We start from the raw sequence: 12,353 nt of genomic DNA, 5'->3' as shown, positions 1-12,353 counted from the left end.
ATTATTAACTGGCTTACTTTTTATTACTAGCAATTTTTCAGCAGCCTAACTGCTCTCCTCCCTGTCTCTGCCCCCAGGATCATTTCAGAATCTCTCCTTTTGTGTACACTCCACATAATGCTTTTTTTTCTTAAAAAAAAAAACACAGAAGTGAAATTTGTCTACAATGTCTGTAAGATTAATTTGAACAGTTTTGTAGTTGAGATTTTTAACCACATAGGAGCCAAGAAGCTGTTAGAATGAGGTATCATCGGAAGGAAGATGCAGTCTGTACTGACAAGATACCAATTCTCTTCACATCCAGGATATTTATCAACAGGAACAGTACATGGGGAAAAAACCATACGCAAGCACCTGTTGCTGGTAGTTTTTCAGTTGTTTCCCTCCTACCCAGGTCTCACTTATGGAAATATAACAAGCTAAAAACCATCATTTACACCTGGGGCCCTTAGCATCTCCTTCATCCCAAGCAAATGCAACCTCTCTGTGTCACTGTTGTGTGACTCAGGGCTGTTGCACATACATAGCTTCCAGCCAGTATAAAAATAACAGCTGAATGCTCTCCAAAAATGCAAGATCAACAACACTACAAAAGAGAGAGCAAATCGGAGCAGCTTTAGTTGGTAATGTGAGGGTAATTCCAGTAATTTCTAGGTCAAGACAAAAGCATGTCGCAAACTCTGCTTCATTTCATGAGAATGTTACATACAGGGGTTTTCACCTGTGGACCAGCATGTATTTCACAGGAGTTGCATTTAATCTACTATGTAATCTGTTCTTCAAAAAGACAAGTCTGTCCTGTTTTGGGGAAAACAGGCAGGTTGTATTTCAAGATGATAATATTTTCACAAGTTCTAATGATTTTTTACAATTTTTTGAACCAACTGAATTAAAAGTGAAATGCTATTTTATGTGAAGCAGAGATAAATCCACATTGCCTACTGCAATCCCATTAATATCTTCATGTATCTGTGCGACATCCAGTCACCAAAGCACCTCAGCAGCACAGACTTGCTCATATTACACGGGAGCAGAATCGCATCCTAAACTGTGAAATGCATCTTTTTTTCCCAGTGTGTAAAAAAAAAAAAATATAAGAAACATTTAAATATGTTGAAAAAACAAAAACAAACCAACACAAAAATACTCCTTTCAAGTCTGTTGTTATAAATAACTACTGCTCAGACAATTGAGCTATTTCCTTTAGCTACTTTGACAAGGTTAACCTTAGTCTACCCCTCAGCTAGAGATACTCCTATCTTTGTGCAGACATCCTCATGTTGGTATTTACAAGGTCACACAAAAAGAAGCAGCCTGCCCTTGCTCAGCTTTGCTAAACAAAAGAGAAAACATGTCTTTCTTCATTGGTATTAGCACTGTCACGAACGTCAGAACATGTAAAACTCCAAGTCAAACACAGTAAAAACAACAATCCACAAAACCAGGTCTTTGCTAAAGGCATCTCAGTGAAGGTGGACCAGAGCCGCTCTGGTGTGCTGGCTGTGTATCCTTTTGCTGCTATATGGAGAATCCATAATTTCAGGGTTACTGAGATCTTGTTTCAGTTACACTGTTGAATTACATATGACTTGGACTTGATGATCCTTGCAGGTCCCTTCCAACTCAGGACATTCTATGATACTTTAGCCAGAAGACCAGGATGACTTCTTCCAATTTATATCAGTTACCAATAATAATGATATCAAAATGTATTGTGCTTCACATCCTGTCCTGTTAACACACTGATAGAGCATATCAGTAACTTCGGAAGAACAAAAAAGTACTGAAAAACAAAGTCTAAAATTAATTTAATTGAAACTATATTAATTCTTGTTCCTCTCAAGAAAAGGCAGTGAGAGGATAATATTTCTACTCAATTTTTCTGAAGGTGTAGCTAAGCTGAAAAGGAGGAATCAAGCAAAAGTTTCATTCCCTCTAATTAACAGTCAACTGTCTTGTGGACAGCAGAATCCGTACCAGCTGCAGCCTTAAGCCCAAATTGCTCAAATACCAGCCACATTTACTACAGCTTTTGTGCTTCTATCCATTGCTTCACAGTGGGCAGTCTTCACAAGCCAGGGTGAACTGTATTAGAGAATACAAATTCCTATGGTATCTGTGAAACTTATTACATGTGACCAGGCTTCCTTTCCACCAGCACCTTTAAAAACAAACTTCAATTTTCAAAATCAGATTTTAAATGTGAACAGAAGTAAATTAGAACAAAGCCTACCTCATTTCTAGAAACCCGTCTGTCACTCTCTCTATTCTGTAATTACTCAGCCAAGGGTAACTTTCCATTACATAAGTGCAAAACAAGCTATAAAAAGCTTATGTGACCTGTTTGAAATCACATGGTTTAAAAATCATTATTCATATTTAAGACTCACCTTGCTGAAAGAATGAAGGATCTCTCTACACTTTCAATGTTCAGTTCATTCTGATACGCTTCCTGGGTTGGCTTTTTAACCTTCAATTGAGAGAGAAAACTTTACGTTGAAATTGAAATGCTACTTTTCTAGTTGTTTTAGTTTCAATTACTGTAAAATTTCTTACATATTTTTGAAGAAGGGGTACAATAGAGAGAGAAATCTCATAGACAGGAGATCACACACCAGTCTAGGGGGCCCAGCTATAGTAAAATTATGTGGTATTTCATTTCACTGTGGCCCCATATAAACACTGGAGACGTAGAAGGGAAGTAAGCTCAAGAGTTGTCAGACACCTCAAGCTGTGCTTCAACATGCCCAGGCCCATTGCCTTGTAAACTTCACCTGCAACAGGGCAAAAAAAGACACTGATGCTGCTGCAGGACAAGATTTAACCCAGGGGTGAGCCTCAAAACAGGTATCTGGCCTGTAACCCAAGGGCTGGACTACCCTGCTGATCCTTCTGAGCTACCAAGTTACAAACAAAAGGAGGTTTAAAAGTTGAGTGGTTTTGAGCCACCACAAAACATGCACTGGCAGAAGAGATTTTGCAGCTGTGCCTGTGAAATCTTGGACCTGAGTGCCAGATGTGCACTGCAGCTGGACTGGGTGCTTTCCTCTGACAGGACCAGAGACAAGCTACTTGATTCCTGAGGCAATGGTTTGTTGTTCCCATTAACTGTCACGTCAAAGACTGTGTCAATATATGGCGTGCAAGTCCCTTATCACTACCCAGAGGGGCTTAGGGCTCAACTTTGATGCTTTTCACAGACTCAGAAACAAAAGCCCTATTTTCCCTCATGCTTAGCAGATCTCTATAAACCATGGAGATTTGATACACCAGAAGCTTATCAGGCAGAGATGCCTAATCTCTGGGTGTGGGCAATAAACAGCAGTTGCAAGACAAAAGTGAAGCTGTCTAAACAAAATATAAGGCAAAAAATAAGGACCCAGACTACTTCAGAGTAGAACAATACGTGATGAAATGCAGGTGAGATGATCCTGGGGCAACAGTTTTTTAGGGAAACGTAGACAGTGATCCCACAGGTCATATTATGCAAGAAACATTAAGCCTGTAGGATTGCTCTGGAACATAAGCATCTTTAATATCTCTTGCCAACAATAAACAGAGTTTATTAGCGTTTTGAAAAACTGAAGGCCTGAGTTTGAACAGATTTGGAGAAAGACTCATTTTAACAAGTGACTCACCTTCATTCCAGCCAGTGATAGCATGTTGTTGAGTTTATACATCCCTGACTGAACTGGAGTAGTGTACAACAAGGCATCATTGAACTGTAATACAGAAGCAATTTGTAATGACTAAACTGTTTAGAGACAGATAATTTCAGATGCATTTTATTGGAAGTACAGAACTCATACAGCACAGATATCAACTGTCCCAGAAGGGAATCCTCTACTTCCTATTATTCCACTTAGAACCCAAGAAACATTTTCATGTATGAATTTAGACAACAACAGGTGTCTGTTTATATCCTCCTTGTGTAAATACACATTTGGCACATGAGTAAACACTGCATGGATGTCAAAAAACAGATGTAAAAAAGGACTAAAACATTTCTCCTGTACACAGCTATACTGTGTAATGAACAACTTTAAAAGGATATGAGAATTAGCCATTCAAACAAAGCAAAAATTCCAGAAACTTTGAGATAGCAGAATTAAGATTAGTAATTTATGATTTTAAGGACAAACTTATCCATATGTTCTATGTGAACTTTACCAGTTTAAATGGGCATCTACTGTTTATTTGCTGTTTTACCAGACTTGGCTTCATTCAGTGCACTTACTGAACAGCTATTTAGATTTCTTAATTTTTCTGTTTTGTTCAACACATGGATACAAACTTCATTTACTGCGCATAAACACAGACCAGAAAACTGAATTGTCTCATAAGTTTTTGCTATGAGATTCTTTGCAAAATAACTAAATGTTTTATGAGCCTTACTAAAACTTCACAATATGAGCAATGGAAAAATCACTGCTAAAGTGTCTAAAGGTATAAACACTAGTCTAAAAGCCACCCCTCAAAACAAACAAACAAACAAACACATGCAACCAAACCCAACAAACGAACAAAGATAATCCAAACTAGAGACACTCAAATTAGCTACATCTGATTTGGGAAGTCCAAAGAAGACCAGATTTTTGAGAGTATTACCTAAACTGATATAATTTGCAGTTATCTCAGTGTTTTATATGCTACAAAGTCATCTCTGGAGCATAAGACAGGCACTTGCAAGCTTAGAATATATACCCCATGACTGCCTAGGGAAATATTTATTTGTCCTACAGTAACTAAAAGACAGATTTCAGCCAGGACTGTGGACAAATAATGCCACAAATCACACAGGGCAACAGTTGCTTTACTATATAAATAGAAGAGATAAACAAAAGGTTCAAGTGGAAACAGAAACTTCAGAGATGCACAGAAGTTCCAGAACAAAACAGCAGCAGAGGCAGGAAGGGAACCCAGCACTTCCCTTCCAGCCCAGTGCCCTGTGCAGGATGGAACAGCCTCGGGCAGGGGAAGGAGAGAAGGAAGAGGGAGGGAAAGGTGCAAGAGCAGCAGTGGAGTTGCAGGTTTTAAGATGTGGCATGGCTAAGTGGGATGGATTAACTGTTTTAGTTTTTGCACTAACAAGGATAACGCCTTCTCATAAAAGCGCTCCATTTTCAAATAAGCATTGTTCAAAACAGTACACTCCAATGAGAAGCGGTTTTCTATTAAAATCTGTGCATATGCAACAGATGATCTCTCCAAATTAGAACTGAGCAAGTAGAACAATTGGTCATTTTTTCCACTTCCTGAAGTTATTAGTTACTTATGTTTGCAGTGTAATGTTTCAGCCACTTAAAATTACACCAGTGTTACGCACACAGCAACATGTACGGCATCTTACCAGAAAAAACATTCGCGGCTGCATGACCTTCCGGGACAGCTTCATCAATGTTCCCTCTTTCAAAAAGACCTAGAAAATTAAAAGAAGCAATTCAAAACCTAGCTTTTCAGGGCAGAAGCCATACAAATGAGCTGACTTTTTCATCATTATTATTATTATTATTATTATTATACTTGAAATGCCACAGGAGTTTTGGAATTCAAGGTTCCCTTTCTGAGAAAGGCTGTTCATCCTTATGTTTCTCTGGAAGTGTGAATAGCTGCATTACAGTTTTCCATGTTGCATTTGAAACCATGACAAAAATAAGGTTAAGCTTGAAGAGAAAATCCTACCTTCAATATCTGGCATGGAACAATTCTAAAAATCGTAAGTTTTCGTCAGATAAATGTTTAGAAAATAAAAACCCCACACATATGGAGAGGCAACATTCATTTGACTGTTAGAACCAAATAATGAAGCGATGGACCATTTTTCTCCCCGGTGTATGCCAGCTTCAGTACTTTGCTTGCATATCATCTGTGCTGCACTTTTCCTGCAATCTGCTGAATGCCATCTGGAGGACCTACCCTTCCTGGCTGTACAATCTCATGGTGTCCATTTAAACTGTACTGAATCTGCATGAGTTTCTGAAAGTTATCCTATAGGAAGAAAAAAGCAAAAGGTAAGTAATTCCTCTTGCATCCATGACTTATTTTTAAGATTTAATCAACCCACTTCATAAGTCAAAATACTTACTCCTTGCTTCATGATGTCATTGGCGTGGTTTGCAACTTCTATGACAACAGCTAGAGCATCTGGAGGATGAAGAAATGAGGCTTTGGTTATATAGAGCAGTTGGCATTGGTATTCTGTAAAGCACAGGTACAATATCACCCTTCCACACCACACCAAGATTCAGGGACCTGATGGACCAGCCACTGCATTCAGGAGCACTTCCCATAGTTCCCAGAGTCTTTGGTTCATGGTTTAATAAGTGTGCCCTAGCAAGTCATTGCTTTAACCAACAGTGTCAATCATTACCTACAGCTAATCAAAACAATACACAAACAAATTCTAGTTTCTCGCACAAAAAACTACTTCAATATCAATGTTTCTACTAACAGCATAAAAGTTATCAACATTTTAACTGAGACTATGTAGAAATTATGTTTTCTCCATCTTACACAACTGCCTCCAGTGCCAGTCATGGAATACTACCTAGAAAATCCTTCTAAATCTTTGTGATTTCTTTCTTCTGCCGTTCATTTTGCTGCACCTCAGTAGAACAGTATAAAGTTCAAATTTCTAAATGTCGAACTTTGAAAAAAAAAAATCTCTGAAAGCAGAGCATTACCAAAGATTATAGATTTTATTAAGTACTGATATTTAATAGCTAGGAACTTGACTGTAATATATGCTAAAAATATATGCAAAAAGGGGTTACATAAAAATATTATGTAAATTACTGAACTGTGAGTGTATATGAGAAAGAACCCATCCAAGGATCCTATCCAAAACCCTGTAATTTACTTAAGTGCAAAAAAAGACTCAATTAATTGAAAGCTAGAACAACTGCTCTGATAAAATGCAGGCTCTAAAGCTTTTAGCACCTTCTGAGTAACTGAAGTGCAGTCAGATACTTCAAACAAAGGAACTACCTTTGCTTTGAAGTCCACAGAGAAGCCTACCAAACCACGCAAAAGCAAAGCCTTGGAGTTTTTCCCCAGATAATCATTAGAGTATTATTAATAGTACTGTAAAATGTATATATTTCCCTTATTGTTGAGTTCATATTCGAAAAGAAAGTATGTTAAAAGTTCCAGGAAAAAAAAACATTCCGGGATCTCAGGGCTATTTATAGAGGCAAGGCTGAACAAACCCAAACAACAACATAAAATAATTTATAGGGTCAAAATCCATAAACAAAGTGGGTTTTGGCAGGGAAGAGCATTCCCATTCTTATACCACTTAGCTAGAGTAACGTATTCAAATGAAGGTCACCAAGAAGAATTGTGGTGTTTGGATTTTTTTCCAAGAATACTAACTATAACCAACCTAGTCTTCTCCATCCTCTCTTCTGCAACGGAATTTAACAACTAAGCAAAGTCAGAACTAAATTAAGGTCAATTATTACAAGAAAGATCTTGGTGAGTAAAGATTAATTTTATTTTCTTACCCAGTTTCAGATAGGCTGTCAAACATGCTACATTCATAAAATCACCACTTATTTTTACAGCTAAGCTTCTGCTTTTATCTTTGATGTATGAAGGCAGACAAAAATACTGTTGAAGGTACAACTACAAAAAACCATGGTGCAAGCATTCGTGTGTTCATGGCCACAAGAAGTGCAAGATGAAGTTTTCTCTCTCAAAAAATTATTTAAAATATTTCTGGCTTATGTTTACAACATACTCAAACAAATATGTCTAAACGCCCTAGGAAGGATCTTTACTCATATATGTTATGGTATTGTATCAGTAGACAAAGCTATAAGAAAGCAAACTTGACTCAGTGCACAGAAGGCACTCATTTATTGCGGTACAATCAACTACATCTGGACAACCCTCCTGAAGATAATGGGCTTGCATGAATGTCACAAAAGAGGCTGAAATAAGTGACAGGGGCTCATGCAAACGAAATGGAAACATTGATTCGGAGCACTTATAGTACTGCTGAGGCACATGAGGAAGAAGGCAACAGTCTGAATGTGCATTGCTGCTACCATGAAACACGCAGTCCTGTCCTCTTCCATCACCAACTATTCCTTCTCATTTCCTCTTATCTCCTTTCCCCCCACATTGCAGGCAAACTTGTGGAAGTCACTTGTGTTTCTGCAACTCGTGGCAAGTCAAACTGGATAACTCCTCAAGTTAAACATAGCGCAGAGCAGCTCCTTGATCTTGTTCACTCCTGCCACATGAACACTTGTCCTGGCACAAAGACAGGGGAAGAAGCCAGAAAGGCTCAGAGCTGGGGGAGAGCAGCTGGTAGACCAGATTGCCTATCATGAAAGGTCTACAGATGCAAGGACTGGCTCTTTCATAGCAGCGTCCAAAATATCTGCTTAAGCTGCCTGTGGAACTTCACTCTTATCTCTTGATTTCAACTCAAGGGTGAGCTGATACAACTGTCAGCTCAAAACTTTTTTGAAACACAAATTGGCAACCTTTCTGTTCCTCTGCCGAGAAACCTAGCACTAAATAGAAAACATTTCTGTTACTGGCTTGGCATGGAGCATGCATTTAAAATTTAGAAACATTATCACATGTACATAAGCTGTTATTTCTTTAATCTAAAGGGACATTTACCTTGAGTATCCCTATAGTCTGCAGATTCTTCTACAAGATTCTTTAAATAATCTGTATAAAGAAAAAAATAATATAGAGATGGTATTGTTAAAGAAATAAACAGAATAAGAAAGTAGTAAATTCCACATTTTTCCTTGAAATCTGCTTTTCAGGCAGATCTATGCCACAAAGATCTACTACCTAATCTTTCAAATCTGTCAAAGTAATAACAAAAGGAAAACTAGCATTTCCACAATGAAAGTATGTCACGGTATCTTGCTCAGGGAAGAAACGGTTATTGAAACAGTAGCCTTCTCCAAAGACAAATGATATGTTGTATATATTATTCCAGAACAAAACAAACAAGTGAAAAATCATAGGATCATAGAAGGGTTTGGGTTGGAAGGGACCTTAGAGATCACCCAGTTCCAACACTCCTGCCATGGCAGGGACAATTTCCACTAGACGAGGCTGCTCAAAGCCCCGTCCAGCCTGGCCTTGAGTCACCTCCCTCAACCTTCTGGTCACTCTTCTTTTGATGAAGTCCAGGATACAGTTGGCTTTCTGGCCTACAAGAGGACATTGCCAGGTCATGCTGAGCTTCTCACCAACCAACACCCCCAAGTCCTTCTCCTCAGGGCTGCTCTCAATCCCTTCTCTGCCCAACCTGTATTCATGGTTGAGATTGCCCTGACCCACGTGCAGGACATTGCACTTGGCCTTGCTGAATTTCACGAGGTTTGCTCAGGCCCACCTCTCGCAAATATATACTTGAAATCATCTACATTTAAGCTGATGCAAAAAATTTTGAAAGTGATAGATATTTGCCTGAGGACCTAACTTATCTACAGGAGTTAAGGAAAAAAAAAAAAAGTAGTCCATTACAGAAGAGCTTATTATGATTAATATTTTTTCAATAATAAAAGTATTATTCACCCTCCCAACGTTCAAATAGGTATTTTTGGGTTTCAATTATAAATTTAGTTCCTCACCCACAAGGTGGCACCCTCAATCCATTAAAGTCTTGGTAGTTTTAAAATCTATTTTACTTAGCTAAAATTAACTCCAAATGTATGACTATACAAGAAAACATCCCCTTGAGTTTCCATTCCCTGGTCAAGTGTCTGGTTCACCACAAAATACAATATTCTGTCAAAGACTAAAATACGTCTTCAGTAAAAAGTCAATCATCAATTATCTACAAGCTACAGCTTTGAAGTGCTTAAAATGGAAAGAAACCAAATCAGAAACTTTCAAAGAAATGTACTTGTTAGATTGATAAGATCAACAAATACTGATTTATAATTACCCTTTAAATAAGGTATTAAGATTCTGGCAGATCTACTAAAACCAAATCACATATGACCTAGTAAGCATTCAATTTTAGCTTTGCAGTTGTACATGTTTCATGTAGGAGTGAAATAATTCAACTCCCATATGCTTGCCCTACCCAAATTAATCCTTTTAGTCAAGAAGGATCAGGAGCCAGTTGTTCCTGCCTTCATAAGATGTCTTGCTTCATGCATGCCCCTCAGAGACCGCTCAGTGTATTGTAATATTTTCCTTATGAAAAAGAAAAAAAGGAATTATGAAACGTGTTTCTTCAGTAGCAATGCTATGAAGAGTGAGAAATCTTGTCACAGTTAATGAAAGCTTTGAGAAAAACAGAACTACAGAAAGAGAAATACTTGGCACTGAAATGTTAGTTTTTGGCAAAGACCTAAGGGAGGATCTAAGGGAGAAGCACAAGGAGCAGGTTGGGGTGAAGGAGAAGGAACCGTGTGGGGTCTCCTGAAGGGAAGCAGGGAGGCAGCACTGGGAGGTCTGGCTGGGTCACAGAACACCCATGGCTTTCTGCTCTCCTGGAAGCTTTGTCTGATCATTAGCAGGCGTTGGTCAACATTAAATCCTTTAAGACAATGTCATGGCACCAAAACCTCTCTGGCTACACTCCACAAATATTGCATCCTCCGTGTCCCTCAAGATCTCATGCTGTAGTAGCTACCAGATGTTCCAGTGCAGCATTTACGTGGACACATATTCCATTAGAAACAAAGTTCATCTTGCTTCACTTTAGATTATACTGGTAAGAAGCTGGTGTGAGAGAATAAAAAAACAACCTAACAAACAAACCCTCCACAGGAGGTATTTTGAAAGGAACTGAGAAGAATTCACACTGTAGGCTGCCCAGAGAACCTGTCGATGCCCCATCTTTGGAAGTGTTCAAGGCCAGGTTGCACAGGGCTTTGAACAATCTGGTCCAGTGGAAGGTGTCCCTGCCCATGGCAGGGGGGTTGGACTAGATGATCTTTAAAGGTCCCTTCCAGCCCAAAGCACTCTATGATTCTATGGTTTTGACTTGGTTTAACCTGGAGGAACCTGTTGCACATACAAGACCAGGTGCCCTCTCCTGCCCTGCCTGCTGACGGCTGCTCTCTCAGGTCAGAGCTGGGCTGTCCTGCCCAGGCAAAGCACTGGTGCGATTCCACCATAAAGCAAACAAGGTAAAGCTTCACAATCGCAACTTGATCTTCAGCGGGGCCAGCACAAAGGGGTCCAGTGGGAAGCTCCCAGTATAAAGAACAAGTCCTTACAGCTTATACAGAAACACCAACTGCTTAAAGCTGCCAGCCACACACTCCCCTCTGTGGGATAGGAACAAGAGGTGAGGTGGGCATAAGTTACTCGTCTCCAAATATACTGCTGACTCTGTCACTGTCTCTAGTACACAGAGACATCCAACTTAATATCCAAAGTTATCGCACTGAAAACTTAAATCCAGAGACACAACTTGGGGAAAAAAAATGGTTTCTTGGTAGGACATGTTCCCCAAAACACCACCACTTCACATCACTGAAAAACATTTTCTGGGTGGGTATATTCCATCATTTTAAATCATACCATCAGTGAATAGGAGAAAATTAGAGATTTTAACACAACTACATTCATTTAAAACTCTGTATTTAAAAAGGCAGCTTTTGTACTAAAAGACTTAAGTAGCCAATAAAACTTGCAACTGCAAAATCCTGAAAGTGATAAGTACTTATTAATACATCATTTTCATCTTAATACTCTCTTGTAGATCTGTTAAGTGGACCTCAGTTCATAGCTAAAACTCGGCTTCAGAGAAGCATCAGGACAGATATTTTTTGTCTGTTCTGTGAATACACACTGGAAATGCTGTGCTTGCTACAGCTTTCTGGAGGTACAAGCTTAAACTATACAGACGAGGACTTCGCAGACATGAAAAACATTACAGTAAAAACTTAGCAAAAATATTCCTAGATAAAATAAATACAGAAGTCAAATATTAAGGTGGAATGGTATCTGCTGTCTTTGCCAAAAATTTTCCCCTCTGAAATATACTTTAGTTGTTCAGACTAGGAAGACCTTAAGCATACCTTTAGAAAGGTGGAGTTACAAATTAAAATTCCTAACTCTGCTAGATATTCCAAAAGATAACAAAAATCAATGCAAATGCACACAAGTACTGTTTCTGTGAGGAACGAAACCCCTTTATGCCCTGCTTCTATCTGACAGCAGCCAGCAATTCTCTCTTCCTTCTCGCTGGAGGGGCAGTGACTATCACTTCTCCTGCTAGAAATTCTCTTCTGCTTCATTAACTGCTTTTTGTCTCAGGTTGTCTAACTTGATTAAGTTAAACTCAAAGCAATCGTTCCTCAACATGTAATTGGCCTCAAGTCTGACAACTCTCTTTGCAATCTGCCAAGGGCAGT

At 38.8% G+C, this 12,353-nt stretch overlaps 1 protein-coding gene across 1 annotated transcript in view; it reads right to left on the bottom strand.

The window, feature by feature from the left end:
• Nucleotides 1-12,353, bottom strand: part of FGD6 (FYVE, RhoGEF and PH domain containing 6) — a gene marked incomplete at both ends in the record, with an annotated part of 69,015 nt that overhangs the window by 12,841 nt on the left and 43,821 nt on the right. The window contains 6 exons of the mRNA XM_080363773.1: nt 2,391-2,470; nt 3,639-3,722; nt 5,351-5,419; nt 5,917-5,988; nt 6,086-6,144; nt 8,638-8,688. Of these exons, the coding sequence (XP_080219899.1) occupies nt 2,391-2,470; nt 3,639-3,722; nt 5,351-5,419; nt 5,917-5,988; nt 6,086-6,144; nt 8,638-8,688 (415 nt within the window). The remainder of the gene's footprint in view (nt 1-2,390; nt 2,471-3,638; nt 3,723-5,350; nt 5,420-5,916; nt 5,989-6,085; nt 6,145-8,637; nt 8,689-12,353) is intronic.

This window comes from Nesoenas mayeri, assembly GCF_963082525.1.
Source record: "Nesoenas mayeri genome assembly, chromosome: 1".
Taxonomy (NCBI): Eukaryota; Metazoa; Chordata; class Aves; order Columbiformes; family Columbidae; genus Nesoenas; species Nesoenas mayeri.
This window is presented reverse-complemented; position numbering and strand designations above follow the sequence as displayed.